Source organism: Macrobrachium nipponense, chromosome 6 (genome assembly GCF_015104395.2).
Source record: "Macrobrachium nipponense isolate FS-2020 chromosome 6, ASM1510439v2, whole genome shotgun sequence".
NCBI classification, from domain to species: Eukaryota; Metazoa; Arthropoda; class Malacostraca; order Decapoda; family Palaemonidae; genus Macrobrachium; species Macrobrachium nipponense.
The window spans coordinates 16,412,103-16,434,715 of NC_061108.1; the positions used below are offsets into that span (position 1 = coordinate 16,412,103).

General features: G+C 36.0%; 1 protein-coding gene across 4 annotated transcripts in view; it reads left to right on the forward strand.

Moving 5' to 3' along the window:
* Nucleotides 1-22,613, forward strand: part of LOC135216195 (KAT8 regulatory NSL complex subunit 1-like) — a 161,051-nt gene that overhangs the window by 120,329 nt on the left and 18,109 nt on the right. For all 4 annotated transcript variants that reach the window (XM_064251332.1, XM_064251334.1, XM_064251335.1 and 1 more), the window contains exons 3-8: nt 7,419-7,541; nt 12,325-12,797; nt 13,330-13,536; nt 14,537-14,620; nt 18,050-18,201; nt 18,403-18,579. In XM_064251332.1, coding sequence (XP_064107402.1) covers nt 7,419-7,541; nt 12,325-12,797; nt 13,330-13,536; nt 14,537-14,620; nt 18,050-18,201; nt 18,403-18,579 — 1,216 coding nt within the window. The remainder of the gene's footprint in view (nt 1-7,418; nt 7,542-12,324; nt 12,798-13,329; nt 13,537-14,536; nt 14,621-18,049; nt 18,202-18,402; nt 18,580-22,613) is intronic.

Genomic DNA, 22,613 nt, shown 5'->3' on the forward strand with positions numbered 1-22,613 from the left:
GTCTGGAATATCAGATTCTCTTAAGAGCAAGTCTTGGTGGCGTGTAATGCCTATTCTCTACACGCCGAAGCCGTGCGTGTAATGAGCTGTACGCGCACGACTAGCACGTAAGGGGCGTTGTGCATACCGGTTCATCAAGTCTACTGCTATATTTTGGCAGGGTATTATGTATATAATGACGTTTGAACAAATTTGACATAATGAATGAACCTCCGTAAGGGGGCCACTTTTATTTTTATTTATTAATTTATTTATTTTCCTTTGTGCAGCGTCTTTTTGGCCGCCAGCTGGAACCCCCTTTCATCCCCTTAGCTGTACCTCCTCTGTTCTTATTCACTCTCTTCTGTGTTACTTTCCCACCCTCGTCTAACGACGGATTCACAGCGCAACTTCTTTGAGATTTTCCTCCAGTTACGCCGTTCAAACCCTTTTAATGCTAATTTCCGATTCAGCGCTGAAAGACCTCATAGGCCCCAGCGGCCGTTTGCCCAAATGTTAAACATGCTATATTGCATCGATTGCAGTTTATGCGTTGTATAATATTGATTAACCGAGGCGCACTGGTATATATTTATCTCCGCTATTCCTCATTTTATGCAACAATTTCCGGTCGTATGAATGCACCAAACAGCTGAGCCAAGGCCTTGGGCTGAGCAAATACTGTACCAGTCAATACGGTCGCAAAATTTCAAAGCCACAACGTCGGTTAAGTAAACGGTTCCCCTGGACGCACGATCCCGTGTATATTGATCCTGGAAAACACGTGAATCCGGACCTGTACTGTGACTGAAGGTAGACCCGTGGTCCTTGTTGCACCACGTAGCGTCATCGTAGCCTGAAGGAAAACAACGCTAAGAATAGTCTTTGTTGCTTGGTATTTGTATTCGGTAAGTGCATTTTGACACCTGGTTTGAAATTTGTTTAAAAAAAAACTGCCGGCATCATATTTTGTTTGTTGTATATATATATTGCTTTAATCTTTCGGGGAGGTGACGTCATTGCACTTCGCGTGATACATTGTAAAGGGTGCGTGGAGCATCCCTTCCTCCCTCTTTGATGGTCCCACATTTTTAGCCTTTTACTTTACACACACACACACACACACACACACACACACACACACCCCTTCTCATCTTCTTCCATCCTTGTTGCCTAACCCCTCTTGACTACTACTAAATGTAGTTGTACTGTTTTCCAAGCTTCAAGTTTAGATCCTACCACTTGTCTCATTTTCCAGTGTTATCTCTCGTTTTGCCGTCGAGCTACTCGAACAGCGCTCTCCTCTTTCTGTCTTAAGCGCTTTGCGGCCAAAAGGCACCTTAAGTATTGCATTGGTTTAACTGTAACTACAGCCTACAGCAACATATATTTATATGTAGGTGAACGTGCAGGTAAACAGGTTCCTTTTGATGTGGAAATGATATGGCAGTGTTGCGCGCCAGAAGTAAGGGCTATTTTTTTTTTTTTTTTTTTTTTTTTTTTTTTTTTTTTTTTTTTTTTTTTTTCAGCGTCAGGCATTGCTGATGTGGGTACATTATTTAAACACGAGAAAACTTACTGTTAGAAGGCATTCTCGAGGTAAAGTAAATTCGATATAGAGGGATAATTGGGCTTGGTATTTATTCGTGTAAAAAAAAAACACTTGTGTATAAGTGATAAAACATTTTAATTGCAATTGTTCGCAGTTTGCAACCATTTATGATGGTAGAAATTGCATGATTTCGATTCTCAACTCTGTCGTGATAATTGAACAAATGAGTTTGCTGTCACTTTTGTCTAAACCAAAACACACAGGTTGGAATCCTGGGTGGGCTGATGAACTTTATCAAACTTGATCAACTGTAATTCTGCTTTGGTGGAAGTTATTCCTAAGACAATGTGAAATCGATATTTGATGTTTGTGTATGGAAATTGGCGAGTATAAAAGTCACTAGGTCATAATATTATTAGTAGCAAAACTTCACACACACACACACACACATGATTTCTGTGACAGTTACATTTTATAACGGGCTAGCAGCGATTTTACTTTGCACCCAGAAATGGAAAAAAAATGAAAATACTTTCCACACTGACCCATATCGATTACCAGTCACCGCTCGTCCGTGGACTGTCAAGTATGGTGTAATCTAATTTATATACCTGTCGCCCGCCACTTATTCAACAATAAACTGTCACCATATACATACGTACCTACATATATACCGTTATTGTATGCCTCAAAATTAATTTAGGTGGGTTTTATTGGGTTTAATTCAGAATAAGACTTTAATTCAAAACTTCATTTTGAATTACTAATTTATTTGAACATTTATCAACGCAATACATAGTTTGCAGTCAAATTGGAATGGTATGTGTGTGTTATGTTAATACCTATACACTGTTATAACTACTTTATTGTACACATAGGCATGCATTATATTTGTCTAAGTCTGACTAGATATAAGAGCAAGTTCATGGACGCAGTGGAGAGAAACAGTGGCTGAAGGTATATGTGATCAATATTTGATTGAAGTTAAGTTGTAGGTTTTAAGTAGAAAATGGATGAAATAAGGACTTAAGGTTTAGACAAAAGAGGCAGAATAAGTAAATGAGAGTAGTGTGGTTAAGTTGGACGGTTAGCAGGGAGTGTTTTAGTCTGTTAAAATGTAGGACGAGAGATTAACAACATTCGAGTTGTAGGATGTGAAAAGAAAGAATTAGAGGGTTTGTGGGAGTTTTTTTTTTATTTTTATATTTTTTTTGATTTATACGTGCGAGTGCATGACAAAAAGGTCACATGCTAGAGGCTGTGTGGGAGGGTAGTCAAGCAGGAAGTTGGAGTAGAGGAAGTGAAGTAATACAGTAAAGAGAAGAGGGTAAGTAGAATGCTGAAATTTTGCAGCAGAGAGAGAGAGAGAGAGAGAGAGAGAGAGAGAGAGAGGCCAACAGACAGACCTATTTCAGAATAAACGGCGCAAAAGGAGAGATGTAATTGGAAGTGCGCAGTCTTCTGAGATTATGTAGTGAGTAATTTAAAAATGAGATGAAATGCTGAGGCCTGAATGACACGAGTGGAAAGGGGTTCGTGTAGAGGGAGGGGGAACACCTGTGGGATTTTGCTATTGAGAACGTAAGGACGGGAATTAGCTGTAGAAGAACGTAAGGACGAGAATTAACTAGTGGCTGAATAGCGGAAAGACACCGATAGTTGATAAGATTATAAGTGGGATGTTCCAATTTGGTTGACCATGGTTTATTAAATTTCTGAATGAATTGTCCGTAGGAATTGTTTCATTATCGGAACATAGTTTATATAGGCCAGTTGGAAGGTTCAGAGGCTTTGATGTTACTTGCTATACAAGAAGAGGACTGTGATAGGTTTTTAACTGGGAAAGTGACACGTGATACAATGATTGATACAATCACGATGTGTATACGATGCGGGGTTAGACAACGTTGGAATTGTTATATACATGAAAATTAAACGGAACAAAAATGTACATGGAATACTTTTACCATGAAAAAACCCTTTGGTAGAGGTAATAAAGGCAGTGTAGAATATGTTGAGGATGTATGGTATAAGGTAGAAGTTATTAAGAACGACAAACTTTAGGTGGTGGACTTCATTTTGTACAAAAGGGGATCTGAGACAAGGTGTGTGGTGTATTCAATGTAGCACGAAGAAGCACGTGCTGAAGAATATCCTTAAATCCACGGCTGAAAGGTTTGTGAAACTGGGGACTTTGAATAAGTATGCTTTCGTAGTTTATTTCCACATTCTCAAGTTCACATTGAATCAAGGAGGGGTTAACTTGCTTATTTCACACACACACACACACACACACAGGGGGGGGGGTTGTTTAGTGTCAGTTTATGAATGAAATTATGCAAAAAGTTGGAGAAAGAAGTATGAGGTGCAATGTTGATTGAAAAGTAATTTTAACAAGTGATGTTGAGTTGAATTATTTGCTTAGCGTGGAATATATGGCACAAGAAGAAATGAAGTACGCAAGGATGTTAGCAATAGGCTGACGGAAATGTATATATAATTCAGACTTGTTGGGACGAGGAAGAGAGAAGACAGCACATCGCTGGAAAGGTGACGACATTAAAGGGGCGCGGGTAAGGAAGGAAGTCCGTGTTGTAAACAAAGGAGAAAGCGCAGTTCGTCTTCTGGGCGATGACGTACTACTGAAGAGCTTTCTATGTAGGTGTGTGATGTTGCTCATGTTTGGGAAGTTTGCTGCACGGGGCTTCAGGGGTTAAATCCACGCAGGTTAGGATGTGATTGCTGCAACGACCGTGATGCTGTTATGTGTGTGTGTGTATTTATGTATATATATTATATATATATATATATATATATATATATATATATATATATATATATATATATATTATATATATATATATATATATATTATATATATGCCGCCCAGTTTAATAAGCTGTAAACCTCGCCCTTTTTCTGATCTTGTATATAAAGGCCTGTCACTTTTACATTCAGTGTGAACTTGAACATGTAGAATACATAAGGAAAGTACTTGTTCCAAGTCCCTGTTTCATTTACCTTTCTACCGTGGATTTAAGGATATTCTCAAGTAATGTGTTCCTTCGTGCTGCATTGGATATATATATCCTATCATATATCTATATATATATAATATATTATATATATATATGTATGTATATTATGTAATCTATATACTATATAATATTAATTATATATGAATAAAAGAGAATTTCTCCGGAAAATGAAAAATGATAGGCAGAAGTTGTCTTAGTAAAGACGAAAGCGCTTGGATTTCTGCCTGTCATTTTCCTGTGGTATTCGCATATTTAAGGAAGTCACGTACATCTACTGTGATTTTTTAACACACACATCGCATGTGTGTACACATAAACATTAAAAATTTCATTTCTAGTAAAGATAAAAAAGAATCGGCAGCAACTTGTCCTTTGTCCTTACTTGATTAGCTCCGGACCATCACGTCAGCGACGTCACTTCGGTATTCAATTGCGTAGTATCCGTAGTACGCCTATAGCACGGTCTAGATAGATACGTACGCAGCACCCTCCTCGCCACTGTTACCAGCTGGATCGTGACACATTTGAGAGTTGCCACGTAGCAATATTTTGCGTGTAGTGGAGGCAGTAGCAGTGGGATTTGAATATGCGCCATGAATCATGAAAGTCTGGGGTATTGTATTTTCATTGCATGTTGGAATCTTCGGTTTTTTATGCGCTCGATTGTGGTATATGAATTTACGGAAAGATTTTGGAATTGTCCTTGGGAGAATGCTGGCACGACTCAAGCGTCTCCATAAAAGTAAAAAGAAATAAGTATACTCGTGCGGTCACACGAGGCCACAGAGATTTCACATCGTTCGTTCCTGATGTCACTGGTAAATGCGGGATGAATCCTCATTGAAGTTGGTCATAGCTGAATTGGACGTTGTTTGTAACCACCTTGGGAAAGTCAGTTTTGGTGCTCGAAGCAACTGCAATGCCCGTGTTAAACTAAACTTATTGCCATGAATGTGAGCGATGCGATGAAAGTGGGAATTACTCGTGTGATTTTTATTTTTTTTTTTTTTTTTACAGGTTTATTTCATGTTGATTTTGCATTTTTTAAAAGTGGTATACCAGTGGTTAGGAAGGTTTTGAGGCCTCTTACTAATCAAAGAGGTGTGTTTTTGTATAATGCTTATTCATGACTTTTTTTTATCAAGGTATTTTCTCTCTCTCTCTCTCTCTCTCTCTCTCTCTCTCTCTCTCTCTCTCTCTCTCTCTCTCTCTCTCTCTCTCTCTCTCTCTATTTTTGTAATAATTATTTTAATACAATTCAGTACTTTATAAATCAGCTTTACAGCCATTCACTTAAAAAAAATGAAAACTTTTTTTCTAAATAACTTTTTTGGCAAAGACAAAATTTGGTTGTAGCAAAAGTTGGTGAATCAGGTGGTGTTTTTGGTATTAATAAATCTTTTACCGTCATCTGTAACAAAACCAATTGGTTCGTGGATTTTTAGTTGTGCTATATTGATTGTTTTCATTTGTTTTTAAAACATGAAATGTTTTTCTGGTTGCTGCTGGAATTTGTGTGTGTGTTTGTTTTCTGTTGATTTCTGGTGTGGAGTTGCGATGTTCTTTGTAGTTGTGCCTTTCTTGAGACATTTCAAAATGCCCTTGTGGAGGATTGTAGGTTGGTATAGAACAGATTAAACAATGGAGAGACAACTTATCTTCAATTTTTTTGAGGAGGGTGTAGGGAACTTGCATGAATGCAAAAGCCTTAACTTGTCTGAGAGTTGCTGCTGGGCATCTTTTTTTTTTTTTTGTCTGGACGTAGACTTCAGTTTTGACTACCTTAGCTTCAAGTTAGCTTAACTACTTTGGTCTTATGGAAACCCCCAGTTCATTGGACTTGTATATCCTAGTTGGGTGGAGCTTTCTGAAAAAGTGTGAATGCAGTATAATGTAGTAAATATGCTCTCTCCTAATTTGGGCTATCCTCACTTTTGTAGCCTAAGATTGCCCAGCCTTTATGAACACAGAATCTCAACCTAGTCGTGTGAAGCCAGAACAGACACACTCAAGTAAATAAGACCAGTAAAATCCACCGAAATAAGAATCCTTGTTCTCACCACAAAGCAAATCTCTTGGAAACTTATTTTACTGAAATAGTACTCCCAAAACACATCATTTTAGCATGGAAAATGGCTCACGGGAACCCATTGTTACGTAGATTTTCCAAACTGCATGCCATTATAGTCACTATAATCATATCACTATCATCATGCTTAATCAGGCAGAGGGTATTTGAATCATATTTTCATCCCCTGTTAGAGATTTGATTCACTTCACATGTTCAATCTGCATTGTGTTTTTGTTTAATTTGTGCTTATGATTATTCATATATGTTGTCAGAGAAATATGGAAGATTAGTGGAATTTTGGCCCTCCAATAAGGGGGCAAATTCTGATTAGTAACTCAGACCCTGCTTTTGAACAATCAAGATATCCTCAGCTAACTGAAATTCCATATGATACATTGAATAGGCTAAACTCCACTATCCATACTTATTTCAATGTGAGAGATATATCCAGATAAATCTCTCAAATTAAAAATGTATCCTAGGATAATCAGGCAAGAAATCTAATAACTTGATCAGTCTTTTAACTAGTATAGTGGTTTCTCGGTCCACATAAAGGTTACACTATGTAAGGTCTCTCTCTCTCTCTCTCTCTCTCTCTCTCTCTCTCTCTCTCTCTCTCTCTCTCTCTCTCTCTCTCTCTCTCTCTCTCTCTCCTTGAAATTAATAATTTACTGTGATGTTCACTAGATTACATATGTTACACATTTAAGAATTAGGCGTAGTAGTCTTTATGTTTTGGTACTGTCAATAGAAAAATTAAATGTTGTCTTATTTGCAGGCGGGATCGAGCATACTACCGGTATTGTCGTGCGAGAGCGTGGGTAGCTTCTAGATGGACTTGGCTACAGGCTCAGATTGCAGATCTCGAATATAGAATCCTTCAACAACATAAAATTTATGCGTAAGTTTTTATTTTGGAGTCAGAGATATTTGCTTCTAGAATTATATTTTGTATCTGGTTGTACCCCTAATGTTAACATATGATTAGTGATTCCTATTGTAAAGTATGTAGAGTGGTTTTTTTCCTAAAGAAATTCCATGTTGGACAAGTAGCTTTAATTGTAATGGATTTGTGTAATTGCAAATATTAACTACTTTAGTTTTGCTTAAAAGTTTTTGTGAATGTGTGGGTGCAATACAAATGTTTTGTGGTGAAAGTTTTAATTACTTCTACAGTGACGTAATTTTGAGTACGTACTGTATTTTGTAGAATTTTAAATACTGTATCATTTAGGATATGTGCGGTTAATATTGTTTACTTATTTAACTATGCAATTTTTTATATTGATTAGCAGTAGATATGTCTTAACTATGCAATTTTTTATATTGATTAGCAGTAGATATGTCTTAGGTGAAAGTTAAATGTCTGTTTTTGTAGAAACATTGCAGATTTGTGCAGTATCTGAAAGGACATATAAATTACTGTTGATATAGCGATAATAACAGCAACATGAACAGAACATGCACTAATAGTGTGTATAGTGGCATGTCACTTGTTATTTCTTCTGGTAATGAACTCCATTATTGATAAGTGTATTTGGGATCAAACAAGAAATGCATATCTTGCAGAAATGCTTATCTTACCCAAAAAGCTAAACTCCAAGAACATACTGGAGGATGCATCATTTGTTGTTAATAGTTTGTAGAATTAAGCTTATCGAGGTATATCTGCTGATAAAAGAACGACCATTAATGTATTAATAGATTCAAGTCAGTCACCTTTGTAAATTGGATAATTAGCTATAGTATCTTATTTGGTTCAAGCTGAAAAGGGAAAATCTTAAGCATTTCTTATTATTGGATATGTCTTCAAATTAAATTTAAATCCTTATTGTATAAAGTATTTTATGGCCTAGTCTCTTAAGCATAAACACAAAAAGTTTTGTAATACGTACGGTAGTGTGCATTCAAGTTTTATATGATGATAGATATATATATATATATATATATATATATATATATATATATATATATATATATTACAGTAGTACCTCGAGATACGAAAGGCTCTACTTAAGAAAAATTCGAGATACGAAAGCAAATGCGAAAAATTTTACTGCTCTACATACGAAAAGTTTTCAAGGTACGAAAGGTTGTTGCTGTAAAGTCCCGAGATTCTGCCCCGTAGGGCCACTGAGAAACAATTTTAAAACTCCTGTTGCCGCCAACTGAGTAAACTCGCCACCATCCTCCCGCTCTCCCATTGTTCCTGATGCTAGTCACCCCATAAGGTCCTGCTCTCCTATTGGTCAGCATCTACCCCTTGTGCATTAAGTATTCTATTGGTAAAAGGATGCTGTAAATTGAAAAACTTATTCATGCTAATACATTTGAATAAAAAAAAAAAAAAAAAAAAAAAAAAATCAGGGTAGGTAGTAGAATAAAGAATAGAAATGAATGGTTATTATACTGTTTGGTAGTTTCAGTAGTTGAAGAGAGATAATGAAAATTTATTGCTTACTGTGTAAAGTGATTGCTTGTCGATCGTTCGATACTCGTAAGTGCTGGATGTAAACAGACGTTTGGAAGCCTTTTTTTTGTTTGTTTATTATAGTTAATGGTTACTTAATAAATATTTGAAATGAGTACATGCAATACATTTAATAAAAAATTGTGAATTAGATATCATAAAATATAAAATAAATCAGACTGCCAACAAATACATATTTTTTAGAATTCTTCTTCTGTTTTATTATTACGTTACGTATACGTATGTTTCATTATAGCTGTCAGTAACTCAGTATCTCCATTAGGTAAAGATAGAATAAAGAATAGAAATGAATGGTTATTATACTGTTTGGTAGTTTCATTAGTTGAAGAGAGATACTAATGACAATTTATGGCTTACTGTGTGCTAGGAAAAATGATTGCTTGGCGCTCGTTCGATTCTCGTAAGACGGGTAAGAGCTGAATGTAAACAATCGATTGGAAGGTTTGTTTTTTGTTTGTTTGTGTATTATAGTTAATGATTAATTAATAATTATTTGAAATGAGTACATACTGATTATTTATACATTTTATGGCATAGTCTAAGCTTTTAGCTCTTAGGTTTAGATGTCAGAATCATAGACTAGGCTACAGTAGCAACCGCTAACATAGGCTAGGCTTATTGCTAAGGGACATATGATAGTCCTAATATATGCAGTAAAAATGGGGTTGAACATTACATGCAGTTGAATATTACCCAAGTATGTACAGTATTTTGCCTTTTTGGAGTCATATTTCTTATGTCGGATTGGCATTGTAACCCTAGAACATGTGTTTTAGGCCTGGAAATATAATTTACTGGGGTGTTTTTGGAGGGCTTGGAACGGATTAGCCATTTTACATGTAAAATGTGTTCCAAGATACGAAAATCTCATGATACGAAGGCCGCCTGGGAACGGATTAATTTCGTATCTCGAGGTACCACTGTATATATATATATATATAATATATATATATATATATGTGTGTGTGTGTGTGTGTGGTGTGTGTGTGTGTGTACAGGCAGTCCCCTGTTATCGGCGATTTATGGCGCCATAACAGGCTGTGTTCCGGTTATCGGTGCCATAAGGTGCCTTATGGGGCCGCAACATACCTAACAGAAGTGCCATAATGTGCTTATGGTGCCAATAACCGGTTATCGGTGCCATAAATCGCCGAGTTTCGGTTAATGGTGGTTTTTGCTTATTGGCACACCCTCGGGAACGGAACCTCCGCTGATAACGGGATTGCTTGGAAAGCAAGCAAGTCTCCCTGTGGTGGAAATATCGCCATCTTGGATTCCGGTAATCTCTCTCTCTCTCCTCTCGGGTCTCTCTCTCTCTCTCTCTATATATATATATATATATATATATATATATATATATATATATATATATATATATATTATATATATATATATAAATGAATAAATATAAAATAAATGCTGAATTTCTGTGCCTATCAATAAGTAGATATTTCACTGCTTCAAAGGAACTAATATACAAGATACCCTCTTGTTTTATCCAACACACCTGAAACTAATGTTGAGTTGTGGCTTATTGATGTAAATACTTTTTAGTGTTTTTAAAGATTTATAAGTGTATACTTCAAGAACTTATCCTTCATCAAATAACTGGATAAGTTAAGATTTATTAGCCACATTTTCAAGACTAGAATGTTTTTAATATTTACAGATAATGTATACAGAAATACAAAAGGGGAATACAAAAGGGGAATCTAGTGAGAGACTGACAGGTTTGGGTTGTTTTTACTATTGTGTAAGACATTGCTTTGGAGCATTCAGGTCTGTGAAAATTCTTGTAATAAGTTGAAGTTACAAATCTTACTGGTTTTCTCAACAGTTTTGTGTTGCAATGATGATAATGTTGCAGCCCTAATGGGCATGAAGCAGCTTAGTTTGAATAAATTGTATTCAGTCATCTACCTACCCATGTAACTGGAGGAAGGTTCTTTTGGGGCTGACTGCGAGATTTGGCCCAGTGAAATGAAGCAAAGCTATAGGGGGAGCCCATACCAATATGGCAAAGAGAATTTTTAATATGTTATGGCACTGGCTACTCCCTGCATTGTTTCCACATTTGGTGAACCCAGCATTGAGGTGATGGCATGGCATCTTTCAAGAATTAATGATAGCCTTAATGACATTATTAATGATAGCCTTAATGACATCCATCACTTCCACAAGAGCACTTAGTTTCAAAATAATGAGTCAGACCTGCTTGTGCATCCAGCTCAAGAAAAGGGCTAAGGATTAAAGGTGAAGCCTTTTACTTAGAGTAATTAGATTTGGGAATTCAAGAAAGAAGGGGGGACTTAAACATCCTGATAAGGATTTGTGTCAAGTGGACACTTCAAAATTGACACATGCCAAGAGATGAATGTTGCAAAAGATTCATGAAATGAGAAATTGGAATGATATGAAGTAAAACTGGAGATAGAAATCTGCAAAATGAAGATAAGACATGGATGCCTTGCCTCATCCTTTCATCAAAATTGTAAACATACACAGTGGCTACCTAAAGTTAATTTAAAGTTCATTAGAAGATAATGTCGTGCTTCTGTTAATATTTATCAATAAAGGAATTATGAATAGCTAGTATTTTAAAACCCCATGAAACCTTCATAGCACGATAGACTACAGGATATTATGGTTATAAAATCCTGTACCCCAGTAAGGTTCTCTTGACTAACAATGGTCAAGTAAGTTGGAGGTTGGACTTTGCAATTTGACAAAATAAGTTGCACGACCTACGTTACTGTGCTAGACTGAAGGTATTGAAACCAAGTAGCAGCCAGTATACTTGCAAAATCTAATACATCAAATCAAATGGGCAAGGGTCCAAATCTACCAAAGTGCCTGTTAAAACTGGAAGTTTTTGTCCTTCAATTCCAACACAACCCTAGAACTGGATCGATACCTCAGCCTCAGCATACACTTTTTCATAATTCAGCTATGGCATGTGCATCATTTGTACTCATAGCCTCTTAACTTATGGAATCGTTTTCTGAGTAAGCCAAGATATGATGTTATTGGTCATTTCATCAACCATAGTATTTTTGATCAAATGAACTCTTATCTCGCACCATGTATTCAGTCCTCAAGTCAGATCAAACATCGTTGCTTTTAATAATTGTAAGTGTATAGTATCTAGTTTTGCATTGAGGTATTTTATTGATGTGTATATTTTGTTTTGCAGACATGTAAGAAATACCAAAGGTGCAGTTCAAATTGAAGAAGGGAGTAAGTGGAGAGGGTTGACTTTGCGTGACCCAGCCCACCTTGATCTTCACGATCCTGCCCTTACGTGCCTGTCTGCGTCTATTCGGACTACTGTAAACGGATACCATGGCAGAGTTGAAGATGGTGTTGGCGGGGGTGTGTCAGATACTTCCTATACATCAGCGCGTACTCAGGGTGTACGAACGATCAAAAGAAGACGGCTAGTGAGGGCAGGAGCTGGTCTCTGTGCTGGCCACAGACGAGGGGGCGGGGGTGGACGAATTCCTGCTGTGCAGTGCAAGTGTGTCCCGCCTTTAACTTGTGTACTGTGTACACGCTTACAAGGTGCTGTCCCCCCTGCAGCCCCTCCAGATCCAGACACACAGCCATCCAGTGAAAGACGTGCAAGAGTTGATCCTACTTATCATCCTGTACTCACACAACCTACAGGTACTGAGAATGAGCTTGATGCTCTCTGTGTACAGTCTAGTATATGTATTTAAAATTGTTAAAAAGCTGTATTTTCCTGACTTTCCTGAAATATGTTGTATTTTGATTAACTTAGGAAAATTCAAGTATTTTTTCAAGCATAGCATAGGCAAGAAATTTTCTGTTATGCATTGAAGTATCATTACAGTTCTAGAGAAGTGAGTAGTAAGATTATGGAGGCTGTTATAAATATTTTTTTTCATCTTATGAAATTTAATTCCCTGTTTTGAAAATTTGCTGTATTGTCTTTTGAGAACCTTTCAGCATGTAGATTTTCAAAGCTTGATAATTATTGTTGTAGTGTTTTCATGGAGGTCATATTTGTTCTGTAATTTGTTTATGTAAAGGGTGGTCAGTATTATCAGTTTAATATTACAGTACTTGATTAATTAGTTAGGAATCTTATGCCCAACTGTTTGTGAGAATTATGGTAGATCTTTAAGGAGTTCCAAGGAAAGGTGGTATGACATAAATTTATTTCTTCCTCTTTCAGATGTTTCATTGTCAGAACAGTTTGATGCTTTGCTTAAGACAACAGACTGGCAGAGGCAGGTTCTTACAGCAAAAACTGTTCAGCCCTTAGCTGTGAACCGAACAAGCAAGGAGTTACCGAAAGTTGAGAAAAAGAAAAAGAAAGATAAAGAACGGAAGAAGGAAAATAAAAAGAGTAAAAAAGAAGGGAAAGGAAGAATAATGTTGAGTAAGTATTGATAAAGTAATTTTTCAAGATAATATTTTGGTTGATGGGTCTTCTTCAATTACATTTCCCTTTTACTATAGTAAAGATGAAATAAAAAGAGCATTTGTTTATAAAACTGCTTATGGTTCCAAGCATTTAGTATCGGTAACTTCATTCCTGTTACTTTAGCAAATTGATGACATCTGCAATCTGTCTCTTATTAGACTACCCGATGGTTTTGAGTTTTCATTCTTAATATTTAGAATGAGTTCCAAATTATAAATTTCAGGATGGTTAATACCAGCATAGTACCGTTTTAAGTTGTAAAGTAAGTTGGTAGCTGGTATTCATTCTGTACAAGATTGAGGTAGGAAGTTTATATGTTTGTTTGGAATGAGGTGGTCCTTTTCAAAATTAAATTTTCTCTGGCATTCATGGGTTCCATGTATTAAGTAAGACTGTAGAAATTTTATTCATATATTTAAATTTGGATATAGTAATAGGATCTCAAGTAGCATACTGTTCATGCTTAAGGTAAATGACATCATCAGTTGTGTAACGACCAAATTGTCTCATTCATATTTCCTCCGTATCCCATTTCTTTACATTAGCATTTTGAAAGGAAAATGCATGTTTTTAATATTTCAGAAATTAATTTTTTATAGTTTTAATGAAAGGCCCAATTTTTTTTATATGCTGCAGATACACATGTATCTTATAGGGCAGTTTTTATTTAATACACTATCTTATTGGGGAGTAATTTTAAATTTGGTGATATGCTGTGTAAATGTTATTGGTATTTTAAGCAGTTCTATGTATGTTTTACTGCACACTACTCAGTTGAGTTAAGGTCATTTTGACTCCTTTTAGGTTATATCTTACTGAGTTCACTTCTTTTTTAGCTCTATCTTGCTCCAGTTTTGAAATAATTTCCGAAAGGTAATTCTGTGGTCTTTAATTAGTTAACTATGAGTGGAATATTATTAACCAGGTTTTTTTTGTTTTTTGTTTTTACTTCCAGAAATACGAAAGTCACCAATAACAGGAGAGTTAGTGCGAGATGGAGACTTCAAACGAAAAAGATTAGCTGCTCAAGAAGCGTTATGTAAGTAGTAAAGTGTGCAGTCTTGTCTTGATGCGTATTATACAGTTAGGCCAGAACGTGGGATGGTTCTATGGGATATTGTGGACAGGAAAGTGTAAAGTGTTCTGTAAATGTTGTGTCATTCACACCCACCACTCATATAGAGCTCTCATTTGCAATTGTAATGACTTCCAGACATGTATAGTCTTCTGTAGGCACAGTCTGCAGAGTAGCCAAAAGTGAATGGTGCCATGTACATGCTCTTGAGGTATATCATTTTTTTTTTCTTTAATTTACGGGCAGGCCCTGGTTACCATTGGTATCGGTTACCAGGATTACAGTTTTACCCTCCATACTGTTTATAGCACCATTGTCTGGTTATCGGTAGCTTAGGCTAAGTGCCGAGACCGTCTCGTAAAATACAAACACAACGAATATGCATTTTTTCCTTTGGTGTTTGAAAAATTATCCTTTACATCACTCTATCCAGTAATTCTGCATGTAGTCTTTTATTACTATTGCATTATAGAATACAAACAAACTGATTGTGTTTTGGTTTGGAAAATCTGCTGAGAGCAGAGGTAAGATTATTTTGCCATATTTACCTTGATTCAGAAAGATTTTCTTGCTTCTGTTTAACGTAACTTAATCTCTAGAAACACTATTCAGAACGATTTTCTTGCTTCTATTTAACGTAACTTAATCTCTAGAAACACTATGTTTATGGGACAAGGTTATTTTTTGTGATGTGAAGTGTTTTTAAATTGAAATATGACTTAGATGTCTTGTTGTGTGTGAACTAGATTTAGTTTTTTTTTTCGTTAATATATGGCGCCGTTGTCTGATTATCAGTGGCTAGGCCTAAGTACGTAAGTGCCAAGAGAGACTCATGAAATAAAAACATAACACATTTGCATCTTTTCCTTGGCTCTTTTAAAGGTATGCTTTACTTCACTGTAACCAGTAATACTGTATGTAGTCTCATATTACTATTGTATAATAAATACAAACAAAGCGATCAATGTTTTGGTTTGGAAAAATCAGCTGAGAGTGGAGGAAAGATATTTTTGCCATATTTAACTCTTGTTTCAGAGTGATTTTCTTGCTTCTATTTAGCGTAAATTAATCTCTTGAAACTATTTATTTGGGATAAGGTTATTTTTCATTATATGAAGTGTTTTTAAGTTTAGATAAGACTTAAAAAAAAGTCTTGTTGTGAACTAGGTTATTTTTTCTTGAGTAGATATTGTCGGGAGCATGTTTTTTGTGTAAAAAATTAAGATGCCATTTGCTATTTTCATCCTATTTTATGATAATGTGCGATTTCCTCAATTATCTTTCATCGGCATGAAAACAACAGTAAAATGTGTTCTTTCGTGACCAGTATTTTTTTTAATTAAAATACTTTTTTCTCCGCTATTATTTGCAGTCGAGTTTCATCTATGTTGCTGATGCACGATAATTTATTGTCGCCTGCAGTCTGAACGTTTTTTTCTCAGGTTCAGCTACTACTGTAGCTTCAATTTAGCAGTACTATATTTCATTGCTAATATTTTCTCCGAAGCAAATAAAAGTATATTAAAAAGATATTTAAATGTTCTACTCAACATCATTTGTAACATAACTACAGTAATTTTTTACTGTCGTACCATGGCTGAAATGCAAGCCAAACATTGTTATTAATATCAGATTTGGTTTGGTTGTTGTAGCAAATTAATATCAGATTCAGTTCGGTTGTTGTAGCAAAACAGCTGGTTTTGTTCAATTGTTTATGGCTGTAGCATTTTGGTGTTAGCATTTGAATGCTAAGAGGAGAGTTCCCATGTCGCTTTTTGTATAGGCAAAGTTATAGTGATCTTATTTTTACTTCTTTCTTCTTATTGTATATGTTTTATAGAAAATACATTAGTTGCCTTACTGTGTGTAATGGTTTTTTTTTACCAGATGTCAGTGTGTGTCATCCAACTTCTGGTAATTTATATCCGTAATTTTTGTTTTTTGTTTTGGTGGTATGGGCACATTCTTATAACGAAGGCCATGTTCTTAGCTTCCCAAATGTTTGCGCTATCAGTAGAACCAAGAGGGAAGTAGATTTGAATCTCTTGTCATGTAGCACTCAATTTCTTTTGGGCAGAGGGCTGTGGTATGAAAATAGTCCTAGGTTTGTATCATGGTGAAACGTAATCAAGTCTGTTTTATCTCTGGGGGTTAGAACTGCCAGGGGAATGGTCTTTGGATCTGGAGGCTGGTGTGGGGCGTTGGTGGACCTGTTGTCACCAATTTCTAAGTGCAGGTTTACACTGTTTTTACTCAAAACATAACTACCACAGCAACCAGTCAGACTGATGCCCTTTCTCTTGTACCCACTATACCCCTTGTGTATTTTTTGAACCACTAGTTCCCTGTTTTTTGCTTGAAACATAATCAGGATAATCAGGCCCAACAAGTTGGATATCAGACCCCTTTTTGCATTCATGGATTGTATGGATGGTCCTTTTAACTATGGTGCCTGACCAGGCAAGCGCTAAACAGAGTCAGGTCCACCAAAAGACATGATAGGTTATGGATCCTCTAAAGCTGATAATAGATATTACAAGAATCCTTTCAACATAGACACACCTAAAGCAGCCATATTTCAAGTTCCCAGGTGCTTGCATATTCATGCCTGAGGGTTATCAAGGAAATTCTAAGAGGTTGAAGCTGCAGTAATTGCCTTTTTCTGATAACTCAACCAACACCATGCTAAGTGTAAGTGGGAGGTAAATAAGTCTTATCAGAGACTCAATCTTGTTTGCTTATGTCATCCTCCAGGATGGCCCTCTCAAAGATGCTTGAACATCAAGCTTTGAATTGACTGTTTCCTTAGACTACCTTTAGAAATAACTCACAAGTTTCTCCATAGTTTTATTAGGGTGCTTTATGAACTACACCAAGAGGCACCTCTTTAGCTAGCTATGGCCAAAACTTCTTTTCTACCATCTTTGCCATCATTGAGTAACATGAACTGCCGGGAATAGCTTCTCAGAGCAGAAGCTGGTCTCTTGTTTATTTTTTCTGCCTTCTTGGTTGCCAATTTTCTAACCACCAAAAGTTAAGATTGCATGTATACCTCCTTTCCATGCTAGAGAATAGCATGACTCCTGTCTAATCTTGTCTACAAGCCAGCAAAAACCAGCTTGTTTTTTTTCTAGGCATGTGTGGGTATATTTTTAATGTAATACAGTATTTGAGATCTGGGATGCATATATTAATTACCAAGCTTAAACTTCTTGGTTTTGAACTGATACCCCATGAAAATACTATTGCTCTGCTCTCTCTCTCTCTCTCTCTCTCTCTACTTGAAACATACCTGTGTGTGAATATTCAAACTATAAATGAGGGCTTTATATGATTGATGGGTGTGTATGGATAATTGTTTTACATTATAAAAAATTTTTCTCTTAATTTCAGTAACCATAAAAAAAGTACGGGTCGAAGATGATGATGATACAAGTAGCGTATATGGTAGTAGCTTACATTCTTCACCTTCAGCAAGTCCAGCACCTATTGACCGGTCAGCCCATAAAAGACAATCTTCTAGTTCTAACCAAAAAAATAAACAGGTACTGTAACTGAAAATGTACATACTGTATGGTTTTCATGTTGATAGTTGGAGAATTGTTGTTCTAATATTTTGCAAGGAATATTGTTTTTAGTGATCAGGGTATTAATATTAATAAAAAAATGATTTTAAAAATTTTTAATAAGCTGTAAATACCTGTTAATTGGTTGGTTAAGTATTTGTCGTGAAATTTCTTTTTCAGAATTCAAGTGGAAAGGCTTATGACATCGATAACATTGTGATTCCATATAGTATGGCAGCCTCAACACGTGTGGAGAAGCTGGAATACAAGGAAATCCCAACACCTAAATGGAGAGTTGTTCCCGTTTTACCAAATAATGTTCACCATATGAGCAGTGGTACTAGTCAAGAAGAAGAGGTATACATCTTTCTTTTTATTTGTTTTATAACTTATTTTTGATAGTTTATTCTTCAAAAGTACAGGTTGCAGGTTAAGTTAAAATAGACACATGGAGAGTATGGATCTAGAAATTAATGCAAATCGTTGATGTAAAATAATATACAAATTTACTGAGGGCATTCGTTGTGGATTAAAATGTGAAATTAGTCCTTCATGATATCACTATACACAAAAAAAATGTTGTGTGAAGGTAATTAATTGGTTTGTATATTATATATTTTTATCTTTAGTGGTTTGTAAAAGTGTTGCAGGCAGTGCACAACATAGTAGTGAGGCTAATCATTAAAATCCTGCTGGTTAATTACCTAAGACGTTTGCTGGAGGATTCTTGGTTATCATACTGGGTGGTAAAGCATTGAGCCCTATTGTAGTCTACGACTGCCTAAGGTACAACGTGGATTGTGGGTGACTGGTGTGTTTGGAACTGTGTAGTAAATTGGGTGTAAGTTCTTGTCTTATTCTTGAATAAGAATTTTCAGAACCATTGGAAGTGGTAAATATTGATGTTTTTTATGCTTTTTTAATTGTTTTTAATTTACTTTGCAGCACAGCAATGTACAACTTCTTGAGTGTATACATGAAATTTGATATAGAATAAATCATTTATGCTGAAAATTTGTTATAGAATACATCATTTATGTTACTATTAGTAATGTGAAAGTCTTCTTTGTTCATAATTAAACTTTTCTCACATATCTGGGGGTGATTGTGGGGTAATTTTATTTTTGCACTTGCAATAGGGAATCTTTCAGTATCTTACTTCAGTAAACTTCAGTAATTGATTACTTTAAGAGATTTATAAACTTGTTTATATTCTTATGTAAACACACTAATTTTGATCAGGTAGGTATGATTCTCCAGAAATTATTTAGAAAATTCCTGTGTTTAGGAGTAGTAGGAAATGCATCACTTTGGATTGGCCAGAAAATGGACTAGCTAAATAGGTTTTAAGGAATGCTAAGAGGCATTGTAAGAAGATCGCGTAATGCATGTTTTTCTAGTTCGTAGAGGACAAGAATGAGGTTTTCCTCATTTGCAGGGTCATGCCAGTGATGGAAATTTGTTAATATCATCAGTTAATCTGTCTCATTTGAGACATAGAAGAGTTTTAATAGATATGATAATACCCAACAACAATAGGTTTAATAGATATGATTATACTCGACAACTTGGCATGTCTATTCTTGCAGACTTACTGCGTTCACAAATTAGTGAAACTTCCATATATGCTGATACAAATGGCAACCCTCTTTTTTTTAATAGTGCATTGAACCAATGTGTGACACTTCCAAAAGTGTGCAGGTTGTTCAGAGATAAAGGTAGTTTGGTTGACATTTCTGTTTGTCTTCATGATGGAACCTTTCGTTTGCTCCTGTGAATATTTTTTTTCTCCTATCATACAGGTCTCCTTTCTTAGGGGTTTATCTAAATACATAACAAGTGACACAGGTAGACATGAAAAATTTAAAATTTCACAATATGATGGTTGTACATACAGCTTTTATTCTCTTGGAAAGCACCATATTTTTCTTTGGACCTACATCTGCAATCAAGTGTTCAAATTATATAGTGTACAAAGTTTTTATAATTTAGAGACCATGATTACCATGGCAAATTCTGTAAAGTTATTTTTCTAAAAATTCTTGAGAAGCAAGATTATTTCATAAATAATGTTGGATAACTGAATTGCTGAAATATTCAGAATCCCTGGCTTTGGTAGCTGTATTCAAGGGATGCCACCAAAGTTTGTCCTGATGTCATCATATCTTGTAACCATTTACAGGCAGTCCCTGGTTATCAAGGGGGACGGGGGTTCCGTTCTTGGCAGGGTGCTGATAAGCAAAAATTGCCATTAACCGAAATTGCAATTTATGGTGCTTTTGGCATAAAGTCTTTGTTAATGGTTCCGATAACCAGTTAATGGTGCCTCTGTTGGGTATAACCGAAACTTGGCCTGTTTTATGGCGCTAGAAAAGCCCCATGAAACAAGATCCCCGTTAACAGAGTCCGCCGATAACCGGGGACTGCCTGTACTGTATGTGCATTGTGTAAGACCTCAAAACTATTGATCTTGAAATATATTGCAGAGAATTTTTTCATCGTATGATGAACCTGATAAGAGTTGAGAACAGTTCAAAGTGAACGGTTTGTGATTTTCATTAAAAAGCTATTGAAGAGGTTAAATATCTTATTGTTCTTGCTGATTTAGTCTACTATCATAATTCAGAATTTAAATTTAGAGAAACTATGTTTCTTCAGTATGGGACTTCCCATTTCAACCTGCTGGGGGTAACAGTATTGAGAGGAAGAGGCACCTTGACAGCCCACTGATTGGAAGTGGCTGAAAAATTTCCTAATAAAGAAACGGAGGTCATTCTGAAGCCAGGTGTAAGACTTAGAAAAGAAGCGAGTGCATGGCCTCATTGATCAGATTAAGGGACTTTGATTTGATCCTGTTCAAAGGAAATCTGATGGACTCTAATATAAGCCAAAAATGGTCCCAAGTTTTGATAGCTTGGAATTACTTGCAAAAATCAAATTTACTGTTAAATTATTTTGTAATATAAAATGTTGATTAATGTTGCCTTCCATTCTAATTCCAGTTTCACCAACTTTTGCTGCTTTAGGTTAAAAAAATCTCTCTCTCTCTCTCTCTCTCTCTCTCTCTCTCTCTCTCTCTCTCTCTCTCTCTCTCTCTCTCTCTCTCTCTCTCTGTATATGGCAGGAAGGTTGGAATACAATAGGGATAAGAAAATGAATACAAGTGGGATATTCCCTTGAGAGGATAGAGAGAGAGAGAGAGAAAAAAAAAAGAAAGCGTAGAAGATTGGAAGCTGCACTCTGTCATCCAAGGATTGGGCATACCTGCCTCATACACAGTTTCAGTAATGATGAGTGACTTATCCCTTTGACTGTCTAACATTTGCAAATTGAATGCCTCAGGCCAAGGTTCCTTAGGAGAAGTCTTCTCTCAGAGGTGTGAGAGTAGACTGGCCAGTACATTCTAGCTACAGTCCTTGGGCATTTTAGATTTGTATCAGAAGCAGGTCTGCAGAAGCTATAGATTAAATTTTTTTGCATGTTTCATGTGCCCAGTGTTCATGAAAATTTTGCCACTCGTAAAATGAAATTAGTGTCAGTGCTGCCAAAGAACTTCCAATCTATCAGGCAGTCACATATGGCTCCCTGTTACACTCATTCTTTATTGCCTATTGTATCTAAAATATTTTGGTTGGGGGATGCAGGCCTTCCTATGGTTGTAGAAGGCTCTTTAAACTTGGATAAAATGAGTACTTGTGAAATGGGTGAGGGATATATATCCTCACATAAAAGATCTGTAGATTGCAGAAGTATCCATGTTTCTTTCCATAATCCAGTATTTGGTGTTTGCTACTACTAGCTCCCTTCGTATTTTGTTTCTGCTGATGATTGAACTTGAAAAAAGTAAAATTTGCTAAGACTAATATATACTTAACAAATGTTTTGACCTTAATGTTTTGACTACAAATCAAAGGTAAAGTGTCATGTTGCCTGCCAGCTTGAAAGAGTAAGAGAGAGAATCCTTAATTGCCAAGCTGCCGTAAACTTAAACTTGAATTAAATGTGCTTTATGCACAATACTTGGAAATTGTCAACTGGTGGAAGGCAACACTACAAAAGAACTATATCTTGATAAGATCAATAGGGCAATTACTTGCTGGCATTTAACTCTCATGTCTTGTAAGTAGTGAATGTAGAGCTCGCCTTTTCCTCACTTACAGAAGCAGTAGGTGAATTGATTAATATTAGAAACCGTCTAATGGTTCTTTTTAGGGAGATTCCATCTCTGACAGACAAAGAACTTTCAGAACATGTAAAAGGCTGTAGAGAGTAGTGTGGGTAAAGCAGAAAGATTGCAACACTGAGAATCGGTGACAGATGATCCCAGCTCTGTAGTGATGTCAAGGAAAACAAGGCAGTGTAGAATCCAAGTAACAACTAGATTAGTTCTC